At 39.4% G+C, this 19590-nt stretch overlaps 1 protein-coding gene across 1 annotated transcript in view; it reads left to right on the top strand.

Annotated features, from left to right (window-relative positions):
* Positions 1 to 225: 225 nt before the first annotated feature.
* Positions 226 to 19590, top strand: part of MYBPC1 (myosin binding protein C1) — a 47942-nt gene continuing 28577 nt past the window's right edge. Inside the window, exons 1-13 of the mRNA XM_075525483.1 lie at positions 226 to 256; positions 618 to 653; positions 1924 to 1959; positions 4384 to 4491; positions 5953 to 6101; positions 6461 to 6578; positions 7979 to 8030; positions 9678 to 9734; positions 13267 to 13433; positions 15684 to 15816; positions 17466 to 17590; positions 18679 to 18784; positions 19081 to 19247. Of these exons, the coding sequence (XP_075381598.1) occupies positions 226 to 256; positions 618 to 653; positions 1924 to 1959; positions 4384 to 4491; positions 5953 to 6101; positions 6461 to 6578; positions 7979 to 8030; positions 9678 to 9734; positions 13267 to 13433; positions 15684 to 15816; positions 17466 to 17590; positions 18679 to 18784; positions 19081 to 19247 (1285 nt within the window). The remainder of the gene's footprint in view (positions 257 to 617; positions 654 to 1923; positions 1960 to 4383; positions 4492 to 5952; positions 6102 to 6460; positions 6579 to 7978; positions 8031 to 9677; positions 9735 to 13266; positions 13434 to 15683; positions 15817 to 17465; positions 17591 to 18678; positions 18785 to 19080; positions 19248 to 19590) is intronic.

Genomic DNA, 19590 nt, shown 5'->3' with positions numbered 1-19590 from the left:
TTTAGTGTGATTAAAAGGAAAATCCAGTGAGATGATAATAGTTCTGTCTTTACTTTAAATGATTCTCCTGTAATATGGAAAAAATGGGTTGTTTGTTTCTTGCATTTTAAATTAATATTCTAATACAGAAATTACAAATATAAATACAGGGGACTATTTTAAACTGTTGCATATCTTGATTTAATGATGCTGAATGCATATATGGTGCACATTTTAATTGCAGACATGGACACCAGAGAAATGGCATCTTCTTCAGGTCAGATATGTGATTGACCTTGATTTCATTGTGGCTTTTTTGTATTTACTGTGGATTACATCTCTAACAAACAGAACCACTCAGCAGCTTTCATATAAACTCATGATTTAATAATAGATCACAGTCCACATCTCATTTTTCTTTTACTTGCTTGAAACATTAAGGTTTACCATTTCAGCTACTGAATTACGCAAAGCTTTCTTCATCAGTTTGAAGCTTCCATTGTGAATGCTCCTGACTATTAAGATTTCTTTCCCTTTCTTTTGCAGGTTTTACATTTTCACATAGTTGTTTTAAAGCAGATGATCGTCTGTGCTTTCAGTTTCTTTATGTACTTTTTTATTTGTATTTCTTTTCACAGATGAAGATGACACTTCAGTTAGTACTCCACCAGCAGGTTAGGACTGTGATAGTGCTTTGTGTGTGTATGTATGTATGCATTCTTCTCGACTATTAATGAAGAGAGAGTCCAAGCCATTGGACTGATCTCAAAACATACTAATTAGAGAGAAAGTTTTCTGAAGTGCCCTACGTTAAATTAATCTCTGTTCAGAAGTACAAGACCTTCATACCAGATAAGTTCCTTTCTAGTCCAGTCTTGAGGTCTTTGGTAGAAGTTCAGCTGTTGGAAGGTAAAATATCGGTTAGCAGCTCTGAAAGCAACTCCCCTTATCTTTTCCTATCAACAAACCTGGAGTGCATTTTTAAGGTTAGTCTTGAGAGCAAATTCCAGAATTACAAATAAAACAGATGCCTCATGACTTCAAAACAGGTTTATCCACATAATTGTCTGCCACCTCACCTTAGGCCATATGACCTCCAAGGTAGTTTGAATGTACTGCTCCAAGCCATTGCTGCCAAGCTGGCAGATAAAATGCCTTTGGTTGTTGGCTGTAAAAGAAAAGCAATGGCACAGGGTTCCATCATGATAGATGTGACAAGGGCAAAATTTATCCATTGTTTGCTTAATACATTTTTAAAAAATAGACTGTGAATGAAACAGAGATTTTGAACACTAGAAAACGCTTTGCAGTGTGTCAAATGAAAACGTGCTCTTAATTATCTTCACTGCCCTAAATGATTGCATTTTCTTGATTCTCCCAAAAGAATTTGCATTATCAGCTTTGGGCTGAATGCTATCTGTAAAGTCAGTAGCAGTACATTGATTTACAGTAGTAGAGGACCTCATTGGTAAGAGCGAAATATATAAATAACATTTTAAATCACAAACCCCTAAAATTTAATTTTATCATTATTTTGCTCAACCTAGATAAATAAATAGACTATTTAAATAATTCAAAGTACCGTCCCCTCAGATAAACATTGAACAACATAAATTCATCTGTTATCTGGAACTACACAAATCCTGAAGAAAACATCAGCTTCACAGTACCCTTCTAAATATGAACTACTAAAAAGGAAATTTTGAATGGGAATTAAACTAAACTAATTTAGATTTTCTAGAGAAAAGGGGGAAAGATTTCTGAATTTTTTTCTCAGCTGCTCACTTCCTTTTTCTGGTGATCAAATAGTTCCTCATGGGTATGATCCTAAATATCTAGTCTAATCTTGCATGAAGAATCAATGTTCTTTAAATCCCAACGATCTGAGGTCAGTTAAGCTGTGATCTCTGATCCAGTGTCATCTAAATTGCTCTTCCCTTTCAGATGGGATGTCTAAGCCAGCGGAAAGAAAAGATTCAGGTGAGACCTCCTGAAAAACATGTTGAAACAATCCAAATTTTACATCATACAATTATTATTAATAATTTATTTCTTAAAGATTATATTTAATTTTAATTTAATTGTTTATACAGTATCAGACTGTAACTGTTGAAATGCTTTTAGGTATCCGAGCAAATAGGTTTCTAGCAGCCAAAGCAGGAGTGAGAGAGGCTCTGCTGCACCAGACAGGACATGTATCAGTATTTTACACATACATACATACCTATCTATCTATATCTGTTTCTATATAGATAGATATGCAACTATTCCCTTCCTCCTCAGCCTACAGGGTGACAGTGGCTTACCTGAATCCCACACACAGGCCCCAGGAGACTGTAGGAGAATGGCTTCTTCTCACAGCTCAAAGGACGGTGGGGAAAACTTAGCAAAGTCATAACCTCTTTCTTCCTACCCTGGCAGGTAACACATACTGCACCCACTTTTGTGGTTTCAGGATTTGCAGCCTCTGGAACAAAATGAGTAGCAGGTACTTCAACCATGGCTATTGACCTGGCATAGCCGCCTATGCCAGCCCCCTGAGCCAACGTCAAACCCACGTTTTGTTCTGTTTGTTTAATGAATGGGAAAACGTTAATATCTAAAGACGATGATAATATCTAGGTGTTATTTTATGTGGTACCGAATTAATGACTCTATGTAAACTTCTTCCATTTATTAATATCCTTTCTCCATTTCACCCTGTGGCGTCTTAGGTTTGTTACTGCACGTGACCAGTTCCTGTACCGAGCATTGTCACATCATTTTATTCACACCCGTAACTCTCACTCGTTCTTATGTTGTTTCCATATACTAGCATGTTATACTGGCATAATCTAAACATCTAGATTATAGAGAGAGTATATATAGATGTGTATCTATATATATTTGTGTTCATGTATACCTGTGTGTATGTTTTCATATATGTGTATATACATGTGTGTATAAAAACGGTTTGGTTGCATTTTTTTTCCCATGGTTGTCAGGAGTAGTGTTGCATTCCTGAGCAATGGAAATTTTCATGAGTTAAAAAGGTTCCCACAGCAGTAATCTCTACACAGTAGAAAGACAATTCTGACTTCTGGCAAATGAGTTTCTACAGAAAATACTGAGCAGGGGAAGGAACTTTTCATTTCAAGACCAGGTTTTGACTAAGTGAGAAGGGTTGTGTGACTGGTTCCTCATTTATGCTAGTTATGAAACCAAAAGAGCATTGGATAAACTATAAAAAGCTACCTTGGCTTCTGAAACAATTAGCAGTTCAAGGGGAACAAGGGAGACGCAGCTCTGATTTGAGAGACAGGTGGCTTTGTTAATTATAGCTGTACATTTCCACATTTCTCTGCTCTTCAGTACTAGCAGGGCAGCACTGGCTTTACTCAGTTTCCCCTATGCACTGGCCATAACTCCCCAAAAAAAGGAGATGTGGCACTTGGGCTCTGCAAGTTCTCATTTGGAATATGAGACACGTGCGTTGTCTCTCTGTAGAAAGGGAGCAGGTAACAGAGAGACATTCACTGTCTTGCTCTCCCTGCTTTTTCTGTTAGGAATCAGCTTTGACCACAGTTTTGCATGTATTTACCCAAGATGTAAGTGCATAGCACAAAGCCAGGGCTCTTCAGATATGCAGAAAGACCAGAAACGCACAGCTGTGCTGGCATAGTTCTCTGCCCTGGGGAGACTGCTCACTTGCTGCTTCTCTCAGTACCATTGTTCCTTCTCAGTTCCAGAATCTCGATTTCCAGAAAAGAAGGTGCTGTGTCTGAACATGCGACACAATCATTTCCATCTGACGAAGTATTTCTCTGTAAACCATCAGTCTGTGCATGGGGCCGGATGTCGTACTGACTGATCCCCAAACTCTCTGCTTCTGTCATGGTAAAAGAGAACAAAGTTCAAAAGTAAGCTTCATCCCTGCCCTATTTTGCGGACAAAGAGGAAAAACTAACTTGTGCAATTGACTGAGTTCGGGCTTGAGAGAGACCCACCGAAACTATGCATCACATGTGTTTTGTTTGTGTTTATAGCTGTTTGTGTTTTCAGAACCTCTGTCTCTTCTGAAAAACAAAGAGCTGACCTTTGTGCATTGCCTCTGTAAAGCACTCATGGTTGAATGCTGGTGCCATTCGAGTCGCTCAGTACCCGACTTGGCTGATCAGGTTCCCCTCTCTTCCTCCCTGATAGTTTCATTTTCTGTCACCACAGAGGTAGCGTTCTTGCAGGAACTGTATACAATGTGACAGCCAAGCAATGGATGTCAGTGTGAACAAAAACTTACATATCTTTCAGGACATCTGAAGAGAGAGGTAATAGGGTTAGAGAGTTTAGTAAGTTCAGGTAAGTGTATTTTGGCGGGAGTAAAACACGCTCAGATGATTGACATTTCCCTCTCTCTCTGCATCTCAGTATGGTCTATTGGAGAAGGAGGAGCTCCAGAAGAGACAGAAAAATGCGATGACACCCAAAGATCCACTTTATTTGTCGAAAAACCTCAGAGCGGTTCAGTGAGCGTTGGTAAGTGCTTAGAAACAAAATGAAAGCCCCTTCCAGAGAGACAGAGACTGAGGCAGATCCTGGAAAGATACGTGCAGGTCCTGTGACACCCAGCTTCTGCCCTCAGCTACAAGTACTTCCACTGATTTTAGTTGGGTGTGAACTCCACTCTTTGAAGGCAAAAAGGACTGTACAAAGAGAAGCAAAACCCAACTGTTTAATTCAAGACAAGTTCAAAATCTGAGCACAACCCGGCAAAATCTGAGTTTACTGAACGCAATGGGTAAGAGGTATAGTTTCTGGAGAAGGGAGCTGGTTGCTGTGATGCTGTTGGCTGTACTGTTACTGATATGTCAGGAAGATCTACCCAAAGGCCTGAAACGTAGCTTAGAGATTGCTGGGTCAACTTTTGCACCCTACAGCTGTGTGTAAATTAGCAATTAGACTGATAGGAGCAGCTCTGTAGGGAAGCTGGTAGGGTCACCCCCACTGTAACCATTCTGGGGCATTTGCTCTGGACTAGCTGTGGTTTAGCCTGACGGTCTACACACCTATTAGCGGTTGGAGCACAGGTGGTAAACTCTCAGATTAAAACATCTTTGGTTTTAATTTCATGCCAGAGGAATCCAGTTCAAGCATTGTGAGGACCTTCGGTGTTATGAACCAGAGCACAGTAAATGGGGACAGTTAGGAGGTTCACCTGAGCCATATTAACATGGTAATTAGCTGCACCCTAAGCAGGGTAGCAGCAATGGTGAGAAGTTCAGTACAGGCTACTTAATATGTCTGCTGTGTACTTGCATACACTAAGACATGGTTAGATGGGGGGTTTTTTTATACATGCCTATGATTTTTCTCAGCTTCTGAGCAGAAAAAGAGCATTTGGGGAGGATTTATTTGGAAAATAAATATAAGGAGTTAGCTGTATTCTCCTCTGGAGACTATGAATGTTAGGATGGAAACTCAGCAGGGGCTGGGCTGGGGTGTTCTGAAAATTGAGCTAACTTTTACTATTCCCAAATTATTGTTTAGAGAAGACTCTTTCCCCTCCCTCCTCAGCTTAAAGATTTAATGATAGAAATGCATGAAGAGCTCCAGGCTTTCTTTTCCAGACTGGAGTTTATTCACGTTACAACTGCCTGGTAGCCTAGGAACACCTGCGCTTGTTTTAAGCAAGGGAATTCGAATATTGGGAACAATTCGCCCATGACAACATGGAGTTTTGCCTCAACTAATTTAGCCTGCTTCTCCGTGCTTCAAGCTCCACATTGACATGGGCAGAAGGCTTCCAGACCCAGAATCATTAATCTCTGTAACACTGCAGTACTGTCATAGCCTGTGTGACTCCGTCTGAGTCTGATGGTTGTGGTACAGCTAGCACCTGGAGACTGGAAGGAGCAGTAGTAAAAGAAACTTGTACTGACATGACTGACCAACCACATGTTCCTCAATGACTGCGTTATTCTTTTCTCTTTTTAAAAGGTGAGAATATTACATTTATAGCCAAAGTAGAAGCCAAAGATCTTCTCCGAAAGCCAAATGTTAAGTGGTTTAAAGGAAAATGGATGGACTTGGCCAGTAAAGCGGGGAAGCACCTGCAGCTGAAAGAGTCCTTTGAGCGTCACAGTAAGGTGTGATTTTGCTTTTCCTTCTTACAGGGGCAAAGCTCCAAAGACAGCTTAAAGATCAGTCTAAGACAACAGGTAGAAATTTAAGAGCAGTGGATTCTAGCCCTGGCTTCCCCATGCAGATCTCAGTGATGATCTCTGACCCTGTGCAGAAGCAGACTTTTCTGCTCTCCCAGCGCAGGACAAGTAGTAGTGGGAAAATCAAAGTTTTCCATTGCCATTTCTGGGTTCCAGACTCTTTCCAGAGCTCTTTATTCAAGTTATTCCTTACCCCTGGTTTAGGTCTGAAAGACTAATATTTTCAATTCTGCTTTGTGCAAATGTATACCTCACATTAATGAACAATTATGTTTGATTTTTAGATTCACACATTTGAGATGCATATCATTCAAGCTAAGGAAAACTTCGCAGGGAACTATCGCTGTGAAGTATCTTATAAGGACAAGTTTGATAGCTGCTCTTTTGACCTTGAAGTCACTGGTAAGATTCCACTTGTGTCTGTAAAGCTTTATAAAGATTTCTCTTCTTTAACCTGAAATGCCACCTAATTTTGTTCATAACCTTTAAATGAAGTAACGCTTAAAGTGAACATTTTTAGCATAGAGCTCAGAGAATTTTCTTAAGTGTCTGTAATTTATTACTTAAATGAACATTGGGATAGATAGCATGTGAGACATTTATCCAAAAATTAGAAAAGCTGGCAGATGAAACTCGTATTGAATTCAAACCAGGCTCTGGCACGCTAGACAGAGAGCTAGGCTTAGGGCTATTCAGAGAGCGAGGCTTCATCGGGCAGCATCTGAGCAGAGGGACGTGGAGTGGTCATGGCTTGCCAGTGCTTTGCACCCTGTTCAGGCACGGTATGATCATACTCGAGAAAGCTATGTCTTCCACTCTTCATCAAAATAAAGAATAGCACAATGTGGAGAGCACTGGAGAGTCGTACCTTTGTCTAATTCTGTGTTATAGAAGGCCTTACTCTGACAAACGTTAACCCACAGGCTTATCTTTCCCTTTGAGAGCAGTTCTGCCAGCACAACAGCACGCGCGTACCTGCACAATCAGACTGAGAATCACAGAATCACAGAATCGTATAGGTTGGAAAAGACCTTTAAGATCATCGAGTCCAACCGTAAACCTAACACTACCAAGACCACCACTACACCATGTCCCCAAGCACCTCATCCAAACGTCCTGAGAAGGATGGGTGTCTTTCGAAATGCCAGGGCCAGTGGACAAAATAGTTGTTCACTCTCACAAAGCATGTGCCTAGACCGGACTGTTTGTTCGTCAGTCAGGGGAAGCCGGTCACAGTTAAGGGGACATTTGACAGCTGACTGACAGCCCGAGGGGCATAGGTTGGTGTATATATTCAGAGGCCAGCGAGGCAGGGGCCAGCCTGGCTGCACCCCTTCACTGCCTGTGGAGCAGAACCATTTAATCTGATTCAGGCTGGCACAAATGGGTAATTCACACAAGGGGGATTCATCCCTGCACCGAGAATCAACATGAGTCTGTAGTTGTAGAGAAGACTGCCTCTTTCCTCTGATGCTGAGCGTACTGGGAAAGTGCAAGATGCAAGCAGGAAAGAAAGCATAAGGATAGGGAAGACAAAAAGGCCAGAGCCTGTGTATAGGCAGTTAGGGGATCGGCGAGAAACATCACAGAGACAGATCTCCTACGCAGAACTGCAATTAAGTAAACTTAGCTTAGCACTGGGCAGCTTTGCATTTACTGGAACTTAATGCCAAAGGAGCAGCACAAACTGTGGTCACTTAGCAGGAAACTGAAGAAATTTCATATGCCAAATTACATTGATTACATAAATTACATTAATTTCAAATTATGTTTTTAATTCCTGTATTACTGTTATTTCATAGAATCTTCCCAAGTTGTTCCATCCATTGACATCAGATCTGCTTTCAAAAGAAGGTAACTTCAAACAGTGATCCTATGAAGCTCCTCAGTAATGGATGCTGGTAGCATGCACAGAACTTGCAGCAATCTTGGCAGACAATTGTATCAAGTATTTAAAAAAAAAGTTTTTGTAAATAAAGATTAAAGAAGTGGGCTTTAGGGTAGTTGGTAGTGGGTAGAATGGAATAGTTACAACACATAGACAGTACATATGATATTAAATACTCTACTGTGAAATTACAGTGTCATTGGTTTAAGGGAAGAGGGAATATTTAAGGCAATTAAATATCTGGGGTTTTAGAGGTTTTTAAAATCGTATTTTAATTCACTAGAATATTCTACCACATGTTTCCTGAAAATTGTCAGCTACCATATGAAAGTTCCTGGTCCCAATCCTGTACTGATTAAAAGCAGAGAGAAAATTTACACTGATTTCAAGAAGACAGAATCTGGCTTTATGTTATCTTACTGTAAAAAAGTGTGTCATAAAGCCATCGTTACAGAAAAAACTACAAATAATATATTGTAGAGGCATAAGATAAACCATTGTGTCTGAAGTATTTTCTTTTGTTAGTTACCTTTGTGGTAAAATAGCAATTCAAACCAGTATAGACTGTGATAAAATAGTAATTCAAACCAGAATACATGTCATCTTTACCTTTTATGGAGAAAATTGTCTTAGAAGGACAGAAGTATTCAGAATGAAAGTGGTTTACAAACAGAAAATGAATGCAGTTTGTTAATTTACACATACAAGCAAAGCTGTGATTCAGAAGTAACTGGTTTTATTTAGAGGGATTTGATTTAAAGAGAAAATGCAAAAGTTATTACATTCAAGGTGCACTCCTTTCTTGAGCACATTTAAAAAAAACCTGCAATAACTATTCTGCCCAAGCATATGAGGATATCTGAATATTTTCTGATTTTCTAGGTAATATCTTGTATGCAAAATCTGGGATGAAATATTGGCATCATTTGACTTAACATTTGCAGGATTTTGCCCTTACTTTTTACAAATATTAAGGGCATTTCTTTTGTCTATATGTGCTTTATAATAAGGTATTACTGCTTAAAGTCACATTATAGAAAGAAATGCACCTTCACAGGACTGTGATTCTATCTGTAAAAATGTACAATGTACTGTTTCTTCTTTTTTTAACTGCTTTCTCCCTTCATTTAGAGAAAGGTTAAATCTTAAGTGTAATGCTTTGCAATCAGTATTTGACACAGCTATGCATTGTTAAAAGCACCACCCAGCAATGCAAATCTTTGTTTTACCTTCATAGCAAAAGATCAGCACAAGCCCTTTGTTTTTATACGCATACACTATGGAAATGAAAAACAAAGCTCGTTGTGTTGACTAGCTCACATTTATTTGTGTTACTGAAATCTAACACAAATCTTGGCAAATTTATGTATGCAGTTACAAAAATTTGTCATCAAAGTATAATAACAAGCAATACAAACCTTTGTGTTATTTTTCACAACTGCCTAAGGAAACATAATTCGTGTGAAAAAGAATACAAGTTTGTGTTGATTTTATACCATTATTTGTGTGTCTGGACAGTGTTGAGTATATGAGACATGTAGAGCGTTTGCAATGTGTGTTGTCTAAGTCTTCCTGTATTAAACAAAGATTTGATCTTTTTCTATTAATAACAGCGGTGATGGACAAGACGATGCAGGAGAACTTGACTTTAGTGGTCTCCTGAAACGTAGGTGAGAACCAAGTGATGCAGTGAGCAGGTGTGGATTGCAAACCATTAGGTTCGCACACAGAAAGAGTCAGGTGTAGCATTAATAACTTCTTAAGAATTTTCTGACCTTTCATTTTTTTCTATGTTTCTAACTATCTTTCTCATAGTATAATACGCAAATGCTCAGTTAATTGTACCTTTAAGTGTGCAGAAAAGAAACCTCAGATTTGAGTGCACTGGGAAAAAAGTGAGCCACAACCTAAAGAGGCCAATAACATTTAGTTAACTTGCTGTTTATTTTGTGTTTGCATGGAAGGTAGAGGGGAAGAATTTCCTACACAGGGATGAGCAGTTCAGAAAATTGAGTCTGGTGCAAGGGTAAAACCTGAAAGGGTTAAATTTACTTCTTCGAGTACATCTTAACTTGATTTTGTAAGCATCCTGATATGAAAAATCATATATCATGCTTTCAAACCATAGACATTGGTATTAATTCTTTGTAGCTTTCTGCTTCAATATGTGCACACAAACGTTCAATGGTGTTTTATTCACCTTAAATGCTGTGATGGAGAAAAACGTGGGCACATGTTTCTCTGGTTTGCCTTGAAAATCTGGTGTTATGATAGTTATGCCTCTAACTATTAAACCCAGTTTAGTCTTTTAACAGGTTAAGACAAGAGAGTTAATTAGTCTCTTTTTTAAATTTATCACAGAAATTTTATATGCCATGGAAATCAATGACCATAGAGGACTGGAAAAGGAACTAGATCCTTTGTCTCATTTACCACTTACTCTGAAAGAGGAAAACCCAGTATGCAGTATTCATTACATAAAAAGTTCAAGATGGGCTCATGGGCTATGATGGTGAGGATAGTATTTAAGCAACTAAAGCAAACAGGAAAGGCTGAAGATAAAAGTAGGCAGTGAAAGATTTACCTGAGCCGATTCAAATTCACCAGGTCTTTGGTTTTTTAATCTTCTCATCCCTAATTAGGATCTTCAGTTTGACTTTTTATCATACTAATGCAACTTACCATGACAGTTCTCATGACTGCCTGTGGGGTGTTTTATTAGCAACATGAGAGTTGCATGTAAGAGGTCTTGGTGTTTTTGTGGAAAGAGAAATGTGATTTAAGAGTCGTTATCACTTCACTAACAAGTAACTCACATGTTTTGTAAGATAAATACTGTATAGCCATATAAACATAGTATACCTATCATGTGGTTAATGGGCAAAGCAAACTTTTAGTTTTTAAACACCATTATTTGATATTGATCAAATCGGTTCACCACCTCCTTGCTTCAGGCACTGAAATGCAACCTCATACTTCTGAGCTTAATTGAATAAGATTTCTAATTAAGCCCCAGTGTGGATATTAATATCCATTTTATGAGAAAAATAAGTTTTCTTTTCAATTTTTTCAAGAGGCAATGTTGCAGGTGCATTCCTTCTCTTTTGTATGGTTATGTTACCAAGGAAAGAGCTAGAACTTTTCACCTGTGGTGCATAATACTTGAAACATGTTTTTAAAAAAAAACCTAAATGCATAGAATCTATATACTGCCTATTTTCTAATTTCGTGCTGGTCTTGCAGGAAGACAAACCAGTTCCTATCTCAGTAAGCCACTCTGTGACTGGTTATGCTTCGTCAATGCAATGGATCCGTAACAGCACGAAATTCCAAAAGGCACAAGATCTCAAAAACACTGAAACATTTAGGTCCTTTTTTTTTTAAAAGTACATCTTTCAACGAAATGCACATTTTCGGGGAAAAGATCTGACAACGATTTTGTAGAGAGGTCAGTCTGCTTAGGAAATACCAATTTGCCCACTACCCACAGCAGAAACTATTGTGGTCTCAGAACAAAACTGGTTTGCTCTAAGTGTCACAATTTGTTCTCCAGTTATGCAAGAGGAAAAAGAGTCTGGCATTAATTATTTCAAGCTGGTTGAAAATCAGGATACTCTAACCGATCCTCATTCTCAACTACTGTCTGATTCAAAGGGGTATATTATCTTGATTCCCATGGAGCGTACCGCTCCTTAGCACGGACAGGCATTGCATGGCAAGTGGCCAGCCCTGGGAGAGGAGAATGCCACCCCATGGGGTGTGTCAGCTTTTACATATGTCTGCAAGCTGATCTCAACTTGCCACCATGCAGAAGGAATCTCACTGAAAAGCCAGTGTTTGCTGTACATAGTCACCCTCCAGAAAGCATGAGCACAGAAAAAAGTAAAAGGAAAGAAACATAAAATTACATGCCTGAGATTGTCTAGCAATAATTCTAAGATAACAATGTAAGTATTTCAAAGACTCCTCAGTGAGAAGCTTTTTTCCTTTTTAAAATAACACTGGCGTATTATGAAAATTAATAAACCTCATGGATTAAACAGCAAAATGGTTTTCCATAGTTCCTCATCCAACTATGCAGAGATTCTTAGGGACTCCCAGTGCTATTTCAGTATATGTTAAAGAAAATTCTCTGTCAGACTTCATAGAGCTCAGCTCCAACAGTGTTTCACTGCAAAGCTCAGTCTTTTTTTATTTCTCAAATGTTTATTTTCTCACTCTGTTCAAAAGTATTGGTTTCATTAGACCAAATAGATCAAAGCAGAATGATCCTGGTCTGATCCCAAAGAATTCACAGGAAAAAATGTCTAGATTTCTGCTCCAATTCCCGGACTGTTCTAGCAGTTCACTTTTTTGAGCTAAGCTGTCAATCTCAAAAATTATCATTTTGTTTAGGATGCTTCCATTGTTAGCTCATTTAATGGCTGCCATTGTGAAAATAATTATACTTCTCTTTATTGATTGTCTTAGCCTGGAGTTGCAGATAATAAATATGGTATTGAAACTTCTGTATAAAGGTGATGCTATTCACACAGGCCTCTGAAAACACTTCCTGCTCTTAAGACTGAGATAAACATGGAAGCCAACAGATCCATCTTGCAAGTCCAAGCTGGTGTGGAAATCTCCAGTTCCTATCCATATGCCAACTTTAAGTAACTCTGAGAAGCACTGGTGTAACTATAAACAGACCCAGATTCCCTTGGATTTCATGTCCTTTCATTGGTCACCCCTAGTAGCAGTTACAGGGACTCATCGTTTGAAAGCATTTTTATATAATTATGAAATGTACAGATTAGACTCAGATCTCAGTGGTGCCATCATAAATTGCAACTGATTCCACTCAATTACAACAGATAAAACTGATTTAAGTGGGATTAGCCCATATGCTATTATAGTACTACATGTTCAAACTGTATTTTTTTTAAATAATGAAGCAATATAAAAACTCTCATAACTGACTACCTCAGAAAAGGCCAAATTAAAACTTATATCCAAATTCTGTCTTGAAGAAGTGTAAAGTCAGGTGTGAATGTCATTCTGAGCTATTCCACTCATACTGAGTGAAATAAAAAAATATGATGGCGGCCTTCAGATTTTGATCAAAACATTTCTAACCTCACCATAGATCCAGCTTCACCTTTTTTTATGGTGTGATAGAGCCTCACTAACTCTTCTCCCATAATTTTATTTTGCTACTGTTAGGGAGATTAAACAGCAAGAGGAAGAACCTGAGGTAGATGTGTGGGAGCTCCTGAAGAATGCGAATCCCAGTGAATATGAGAAGATTGCTTTTCAGTATGGTATCACTGACCTGAGAGGCATGTTAAAGCGTCTGAAGCGCATGCGCAGGGAAGTGAAGAAGAGTGCAGGTATGGATAAGGCGGAATGTTCTTATGTTGAGTAGTCAAACATGAGCATCCAGCTTAAAAACGCAAACTTGCTTCATTTCCACGTAAGGGGACTTGCACACAACTCAAGCCTTATTACTGCAAGGAGTTAACCAGAAGGCGGCTTTGGTCCACTGTGGTTAGCGTAGACACCCTATCCCATTCAGTGCTGACCAAAAGCATCCCTCCCTCTTGGCCAAACAGTAGTTCCAACTGGAACAAAGTCCCCCAGTTGCGTGGAAAGGTGTTACCTGATCAAACAGTATGGAAATTAGACCTTGTGTTATCCTTAATATCTTCTGCTCTAAAACAGAGTCACTCCAAACACATTGTTTGCTCTTCATAGTTTCAGTTTGCACTTAATCTGACATTCCTCTGAAATCCCAGCTGCACTAAAAACCCTCCACCCTGCGTTGGGTGAGGACATTCAGGCCTGTCTTTCCCCATCTACCCTACTGAATAGTATGAGTGGTGCAATACATACATAAATATAGATATGTTTATATGTATGTGTGTATATATGTGTGTATATAAAATATATGTATATGTTGCATAATATGTACACACACACACACACACACATAAATACAACACACTATCCATTATACTATTGTGGCATTTGCTTGTTCCTGGAGAGCATTTCAGAACTGGATGCAAGATATACATCTGCTGTTCCACTGGTTTCCTGGAGGAGTCCCTTTTGTGTAGGTGAAATTCTCCACAAATTCAGCTGTAATCCATCTGCCTGATATACCCTCTCTCCTCATCCATACCTCACATCATAACATGTGTTACGTTACTACACATTAATTTTTATTTCTATTTTTCATTTGCTGGTATATCTGATTCTGGCCACAGTCGAGGGTGGGAGAAATGGAGTCAATGGGCTTTGGCTGAGCCACTGGGGCAGTTTCTGTATACAGTGGAGCTCTCTAAGGGGCTGGAGCCCAGGGAAACTCCTCACCTTCCCCCAGGAGCCTGGAGTAGGGCTGGAAGCTGGGGCAGGAATTGCGTGGCTGGCAGGAAGAGCTGCTGCCTACCCAGGGGCATCACGTGGAAGTGCCTGAATGTTTTACTGGGAAAGGGGCATCTCTCAGCACCTGGGACCGGTCTGTCTGGTCCCTCTCCCCAGTTCACTATGGAGTAGGATGGAGCTGCCAGCCGTACCAGGATTTTTCAGTGGACAGGGTTTTCCCTACAGGAGGGGCTCCAGATGTTGGGGAAAATGTCTATAGTATCAACAGGATGAGAGTAGGGTGCTCTTCCCCTCACACCACCTTTATTATAAATTGGAAACTTTTACATTGCAACAAGATACATAAAAAATCCTTTTCAGATTTAATAACTCTACTCCTGTTGTGTCAATACATTCAGTCTCCTGCAATCAGACATATGCATAATATAAACCTTAGCAGAAATTGATTACTGAGCTGTGGGCAATTTGTTTGAGGCACTATTTATTTATTCATTTTTGAGCTGCAGATATCTGCTCCCCTGGGTCTAACTTTTGCGGCTGGCAATATCTGAATGTTGATGTTAAAGTGTTTTGAAATGTCTGAGTTGCCTTACCTGGCCTTACCTTGCCCAGAACAACTTGGCCTACATTTGCACATCTCAAAGAACCTTTTTGAAAAGCCCCGTTGGGATTCACAGACTGACAACTTTTGCCTTGTTTCAAGTATTTTTGCAAACGTTTTGCAGCTGTAACATTTATCACAAGTGGAACTGCAATGTACACCTTGCAACCTACAGAAAGAATCAGGAAAGCTAATTTGGCTTTTAGACAAACCAATGTGTTTATTCTGATAGTGGGGAGCTCAATAGGAATTTTGGCTTGGTGCTGCTAAGAGAAGTCCTTTGTAACAGATTCATTGTAAACGATTCCATGGCACCAGCTGTATGCCATTTTATTCTGACATAGCACTTCTCAGCAAGCTGTCAAAGCTCCGTCTACCCAATCCTATTCAGAATACAGTCACACTGCAAAGTCATGAAGAGACACTAGCTTGAAGTTGGTCAGGATAATCGGATCCACATAACTTTGCACTTATTCTAATGTTTCTAGAAAATAAACTGATTCATGTGGACTAGCCTAAGAATATAGAGTGATGCATAACATTGTGTGCATGTATTCTGACAGCTTTGATGAGATTTATGCAATGTCATTTCAGCATTCATATGCTTACTTGTTGTCTGATCTTCTTTTATAATAACACTGCGCTTGCACAACAGCTTTTTCCAAAGGTCTTGATCCTGCATATCAGGTGGACAAAGGAGGTAAAGTAAGGTTCATGGTGGAGCTAGCAGATCCAACAGTGGAACTCAAGTGGTATAAAAATGGCCAAGAAATACGACCAAGTGCAAAGTAAGTGGTTTTATTGTATGTAAACAATAAAATGGGTACACATGTACTTCCTTGAAAGTGTGTTGCATAGATCTATCTCTTTGCTTAGGCTGCACCAATTTTATTTCTGAATTTCATTATACATGAAAAGTAGGCAAGTGATACTATATTGCTCATGACCCAGAAAAGTCCACTGTATGATCAATGTTAATGCAGATTGGCCCCTTTGCTTCAAGAGAAAAGAATTAAAGACCCTCAGCAAAACATGGAGCCACTTCCTACTTGGTAGTTTTTAAAAAATCGGGAAGCACTGTGAGTAAATAAGTCTCTTGTCCTCAGTACTATGTCTGAAGGAGGTCAGAATCTTTCTACAGTAGTTGGTTGCTAAGAGGAGAGATGTTTAACATCACATACTTACCTACCTGGCTCATAAACCACCTGAGGAAAGGGAAGCGAGGTTTGTCTCACCTTCCACTGCCCAGTTAATGCTCACACTGAAGTCAGCAACCTGCATTAGCTCAAAGTGACTTCAGTCATGTGCCACAGGTCTAGTGTACCCAAGCTTCTTCACCATCTGTAACACCTGCATATTGGTTTACTCTCTGGGTTCATCTAGAAGAAGTGGCTTTTCAGGTGCAGACACTTGAGTACAGGTAGAGCAATGGCTGGAAGTTGAGCCCAGTCCTTAGTTTGGGCACAACCAGCTCTTACCACCCGGTGTAGAAAATCCCATTCCACAGTCAGACACAGCTAGGAATGACAATGTGCAACCAGTAAAGCACAACAATGTAATGTTCCTCAAATGTTGCTCAGCAGCACAAAATCCTAGCAACTTTCTCCTCTGGCCCTGTGAAAAATTAGTAATTAGCAAAAGCCCTCTTACAGAGAAGGGGCAGATTTCCTTCATTCTGTTGCTGCAAAAGTCAACGAAGAATTTGGATTAATATTCACAGTTGACAAAAAATGCATAATAAAGAGGGTACCTTTTCCTTAGCCCCTATCTCTGCCATGAGCTATTCAGAACTGTTTCGCAGGCAGCTATATGGATACCTCTCCAGTAGAAGGACCTGGACTGAATGCTCCAGTGCATTTCTTCCAGGCTGCTGAAGCAGCTGTCAGATGCTAATGAGCTTTGGTCATTACAAACCTGGAGCAGATCTAAACTGGTGACATAAAGGTGAAAGGCTCCATATCCCATTACCAAAACCTCATATCCCATTACTGATCTCTTGTGCCATCTGGCCTACCAATAATATTAACTCCTTAACTTTGGCTATTATTATACCTCACAAAAATGTTAAGAGTGCTGGAATGAGGATGGTGTCCTGTTACTGGTTATTTTCATCTTTACTCATCTAGGGTTTCAGACTCCATTTTATTTGCCATCCTTCAGAGCCTGCTCTTTTTTTTTTTATTTTTTCATATCACGCAAGCCTGGGATTTTGGAGCAAGCCAGAAGATGCTCGTTGTCACTCTACACCATAGCTCTTTTTGCAGAAAAGTCTATGACAGTTCTGTTGAATCTTGAAAATTGCTTCCCAGGACCATTTTTCCAGTTCTATGTATAAACAGGATTTTCACCTCTAATAATCCCTAAACACTTTCTACATAAAACAGAAGGGGTCCAGCAGTTTTGCTAACGTATCTTTGCTGCATTCCTGTTCACACAGATACATTTTTGAGCACAAAGGTAACCAGCGAATTTTATTCATCAATAATTGTACGATGACAGATGATGCTCGCTATTATGTAACAGCCGGTGATGAGAAATGCTCCACAGAACTGTTTGTGAGAGGTAACTATGTCAGCTTGCTCCTGTTTCACCTGCTCTAAATTGGTGTGGCTTCTTTGACTGCAACAGAAACTAACAGGGAGGATCTGGTTCAGTATATTTTTGTGTTTGTACTAGCAGCCCTTAGGATCACTCTGTATTTCGGTGATCCCTGACCATTTTTTTCCTCATCCTGTATTTAGTCAAAACCCTGAAAGGGGGGTATGGTTGATTTCATACTGTGCATTGGGATCTAGTGGGGCTGTGGTTCCCTTCATAGTTTTAAAGCCATTTTGGACACTCATTTGTCGTAGCGTTGGCTTTCCTTGACACCGTGCTTAGGTACCTGATGACCCTGATACTCTTGGTCCAACTGATCTCTTTCAAGTACCCTCAGATCAGGCTTTCTAGCAGTTAGCTTTCATTCCATCTGCAGGGATTTAAGGGAAGACTCTATCAAAAGCTATGAATGGGTGGCCATTTCTTCACCCTTTTTGCTCCCAGAGTGTTGATAGTCTTACTGATAATATTCATGGCATTACTCACACATGCACAACAAAACAAACAGAAAAACAAAACTTAAAGTGAGAGAAAAAAATCATCAAATATTTCAGAAACCTATTTAAAATAATGGAGCCCATTGCCCCTATAAATATCATAGGATGACTATTGTACAATCTCTTGCTGTTAAATAAACTTGAGTTTTGATGGCAGGAATGGGTTAAACCAATAAGGGCACCGCATTATGTCATTAGGTCACCTTATTGTGCATAATGGGCTCTAGGACCTAATGAAAACACAGCTTTATGGGAGGGATCTGTGGGAGGCAAGACGGGAATGTCAGCTTCTCATGTCAACCTGCCTGGACAAACTGTCAATAAAAAGGGATGCAAGGCAGGTATTAATCTGAACAAATGTTATTTTTTTATTTAGCACATTTCCTACTAGCATCTTAATGAGCAATTGCTTTTCTGATTTAAGGCAGAAAAAGCTGCACTGAGACTGATATTAGAATTTTAAAGTAGTATCTTCTTCTATAGCATGATTTTGAAAACCTCTTTCACTTAGTTTTCTCTGTCAGAGTGTAAATCTGTAATTTTCTCTTTCCAAAGATCCTCCAATTTTGGTGACCAAAGGCCTGGAGGATACCAATACCTATGTTGGTGAACGAGTAGAACTGAGCTGTGAAGTGTCTGAGGATGATGCAAATGTGAAATGGTAAGCCACACTTTGAATAGGCAAGTTTTCCTTGCCTACAAATTTTAGTTGTAGGCAAAAATGTGGACAGCTTTTTCTATACCAGTAAACCTGAAAATTGTTAAGAAAATCTCAAGAAAACATTATTAAAAAATGTAGCAACAGCAAAAATATCCTTACACATTCATGGATGAGTTTGTTTAACCTTTTCTTGTGGCTGAAGTCTTACAAAGTCTTCTCTGGAAGTTTCAGTCTATGGGAGTCTTATTTGCACAGGACTTCTATTGGAAAAATAATCATTCTTTGTTTTCCATTAGGTTTAAGAATGGTGTAGAACTTACCAATGAACCTAAATCTCGGTATCGAATCAAGGTTGAGGGTAAAAAACACACTTTGATCATAGAGGAAGCTGCAAAAAATGACAATGCAACTTACTCAGTAATGACAACTGGAGGCCAATCAGAAGCTAAGCTTTCGGTTGACTGTAAGTATCATCCACCTTGCTCTTGAATTTGTATGTCACAGCTTACTAGCTTACAGAAATAAAGAATTTGCTTGCCTTTTCCTGGGGGTTTAAAGGGAGGCTTAACTTCCATACCAATTTCTTTGCTGCAAATCTCCAGAACAGTGACTTTCCTTTAGATGCTGTTTGCAGTAACAGGCAATGAACTAGTCCTGCTTGAAAACTTTCTGTCACTCCATCAAGACAGAAAACAAAGCTATCCATCCAAAGATATAATAGGTCAAGAAAGTGAAATTTTCAAGGGAAGTATCTGCTTTTCTTTAATCTATTCAGGTTTTCATAGGAACGCCAAACCAAGGCTTTT

Source organism: Mycteria americana, chromosome 1 (genome assembly GCF_035582795.1).
Source record: "Mycteria americana isolate JAX WOST 10 ecotype Jacksonville Zoo and Gardens chromosome 1, USCA_MyAme_1.0, whole genome shotgun sequence".
NCBI classification, from domain to species: Eukaryota; Metazoa; Chordata; class Aves; order Ciconiiformes; family Ciconiidae; genus Mycteria; species Mycteria americana.
This window is presented reverse-complemented; position numbering and strand designations above follow the sequence as displayed.